The sequence below is a fragment of the Parus major genome, chromosome 26 (genome assembly GCF_001522545.3).
Source record: "Parus major isolate Abel chromosome 26, Parus_major1.1, whole genome shotgun sequence".
NCBI classification, from domain to species: domain Eukaryota; kingdom Metazoa; phylum Chordata; class Aves; order Passeriformes; family Paridae; genus Parus; species Parus major.
Genome location: NC_031795.1, coordinates 3,876,756 through 3,879,257, shown reverse-complemented (window position 1 = coordinate 3,879,257; position 2,502 = coordinate 3,876,756). Strand labels below are relative to the sequence as shown.

The 2,502-nt window shown below is 55.7% G+C and overlaps 1 protein-coding gene across 2 annotated transcripts in view; it reads left to right on the top strand.

The window, feature by feature from the left end:
- Nucleotides 1-2,502, top strand: part of LOC107214993 (gastricsin-like) — a 6,055-nt gene that overhangs the window by 926 nt on the left and 2,627 nt on the right. For both annotated transcript variants that reach the window (XM_015650898.3, XM_015650897.3), the window contains exons 2-5: nucleotides 454-604; nucleotides 1,006-1,123; nucleotides 1,298-1,416; nucleotides 2,037-2,236. In XM_015650898.3, the coding sequence (XP_015506384.1) occupies nucleotides 491-604; nucleotides 1,006-1,123; nucleotides 1,298-1,416; nucleotides 2,037-2,236 (551 nt within the window). In that variant the 5' untranslated portion in view covers nucleotides 454-490. The remainder of the gene's footprint in view (nucleotides 1-453; nucleotides 605-1,005; nucleotides 1,124-1,297; nucleotides 1,417-2,036; nucleotides 2,237-2,502) is intronic.

Here is a 2,502-nt window from a genome sequence, read left to right as displayed (position 1 = left end):
GGGTCTGGGGAGAGGATGGGGGTGAGAATGAGGGGTCTGGAGGCAGGGTGAGGGGTCTGGGGGCGAGGATGATGATGAAGGGTCTGGGGGCGAGGATGATGATGAAGGGTCTGGGGGCGAGGATGATGATGAAGGGTCTGGTGGCAGGGTGAAGGGTCTGGAGGCAGGGTGAGGGGTCTGGAGGTGAGGATGATGATGAAGGGTCTGGTGGCAGGGTGAAGGGTCTGGAGGCAGGGTGAGGGGTCTGGGGGTGAGGATGATGATGAAGGGTCTGGTGGCAGGGTGAGGGGTCTGGAGGCAGGGTGAGGGGTCTGGAGGCAGGGTGAGGGGTCTGGGGGTGAGGATGATGATGAAGGGGTCTGGAAGGGAGGATGAGGGTGAGGATGAGGGCTCTGCCTGGAGGGGGGCTCAGCCCCAGCACGGGGTGCCCAGCTGGATCTCTGTGCCCCACAGGATCACCCTGAGGAAGGGCAGGTCCGTGCGGGAGGTGATGAGAGAGAAGGGGCTGCCCGAGGGGTTCCTGAGTGACCTGCGAGGGGACCCGGGGAGGAAATACCAGCTCGGAGGGGCCGTGGCTTATGAACCTCTGCTGAACCACCTGGATGTGAGAGCTGGAGCTTTTCCTTTCCCCTCTGGGCTGGCTTGGCTCTTTGGGGAGCCCTTCTTGGCTTTCCTGCCTGCTGGGGGGGCTCAGCTCCCTCCCACTGCCCAGTTCAGGGCTTTGGGAAGGGTTTTTTGGGGGGTTTAGGCTGGCCCCATGGGCTGGCTGGTGCTGGGAGGGCAGGAGGCATCAGCTGCAGTTGAGACAGGGAAATCCTTTCTCCAGAAAAGCAGAATTGATGTTTCCAGGGTGGATCCACACCATTCCTGACCCTGCCCAGGGCAAATCATTGTCCCTTTTTGTGCTTTGGTGCCCTGCAGGCCCACGAGCAGCGCTTTGGGGTTCAGAAACCTCATTCAAAAAAGCAGGCAGGAGCAGAAACCCACCCAAGCTCTCGTTCACAGACCTTCTACTTCGGGGAGATCGGCATCGGGACCCCTCCCCAAAATTTCCTGGTGATCTTCGACACCGGCTCTGCCAACCTGTGGGTGCCCTCCACCTACTGCCAGAGCCCAGCCTGTGGTGAGCACCCCTGGGGACACCCTTGGGGACACCCCTGGCAGCTGGGACAGGGCCACCCAGGGGGGTTTGGGGCCACCAACCCGGTGGGACTGGATTTGTGCCCCATTCCCTGTGATGCCTGTCTCTGTGGGGTCGGGGCTGTGACCTGGGGGCTGTCACCTTCTGTCCCTGCAGAGGATCATGCCAGCTTCAACCACAGCCTGTCCTCCACCTTCCTGGGCACCGGCGCCAGCTACACCCTGAGCTACGGCTTTGGGGACCTGTCCGTGGTGTTGGGATGTGACACTGTGACAGTGAGTGAGCCCTGAGGGGCTGGACACAGGGAAAAACAAATCCAGCTGGTTTAAAAACTCAATTTGCTTAAAAAATCAGGCTGCTTAAAACCTTTTTTTAAGAAAAAAACCAAAAATCTTTCTTTTTTTTTTACCTTAAAAGAGCAAAATATCCCACTGGAACAGGCCTGAAGTGGGGTAAAAATTAAAAGTGCCTTTTTATTCTGGGGATTGGCTCCTGATTCATTTAAGGTGTGTCAGCATGAATTCACTCTGAGATTGGGATCTGCAAACAAACCCATTCCCAGTCCTCTGGGCTTTCCAGCCCTGCTCAGGGATAAGGGAAGGATTTCTGTGGCCACAAGGATTTGCTTTGTGTCCATCCAAGCTTTGTGCTTCCAGGACAAAAAGGAACGCTCTGTGCGAGGCTTGCAGGTGGAGAAAACGCCATTTTCAACGGATTTAAGAGGCAAAATTGGGTTTGTGGGTGTTTTATTTCTGTAGAACAGAAAGGATGAGGGGACAGAACTGCGAGTCAGGCTGCTCCTGACCCCAGCAGCGATGGGCTCAGCCTCTCCCAGGACAGAGTCACCTTTGGGACCAATTCCTGACATCTCCCAGCACCTTCCCTCTCCCTGCAGATCCAGAACATCACCCTCAGCAACCAGGAATTCGGCCTGAGCCTGGATGAGCCCAGCAGACCCTTCTACTACCTGGATTTCGATGGGATTTTGGGCCTGGCTTACCCAGGCGTTGCCATCCCTGGTTTCCCCACGTTGCTGCAGAATTTGCTGCGGCAGGAGCAGCTCAGCAAACCCATCTTCAGCTTCTACTTCTCCCGGTGAGAGCCCCAGGATCCGTCCTTCCCTCCATCTGCACCTTCTCCGTGCTCCTCAGCTTTCTGTGGGGCAGAAATTCCAATTTTGGGGCTGATTTTCATAAGATTTTGGGCTGATTTCAGATTTTCGGGCTGATTTTGTGTCTTTCCAGCTATCCTGACATCTAATTATGGTGGGAAAGTCATTGTGGAGCAGAAATTCACATTTGGGGCTGATTTTATTCAGATTTTGGGGCTGATTTTGTGTCTTTCCAGCAATCCTGACATCT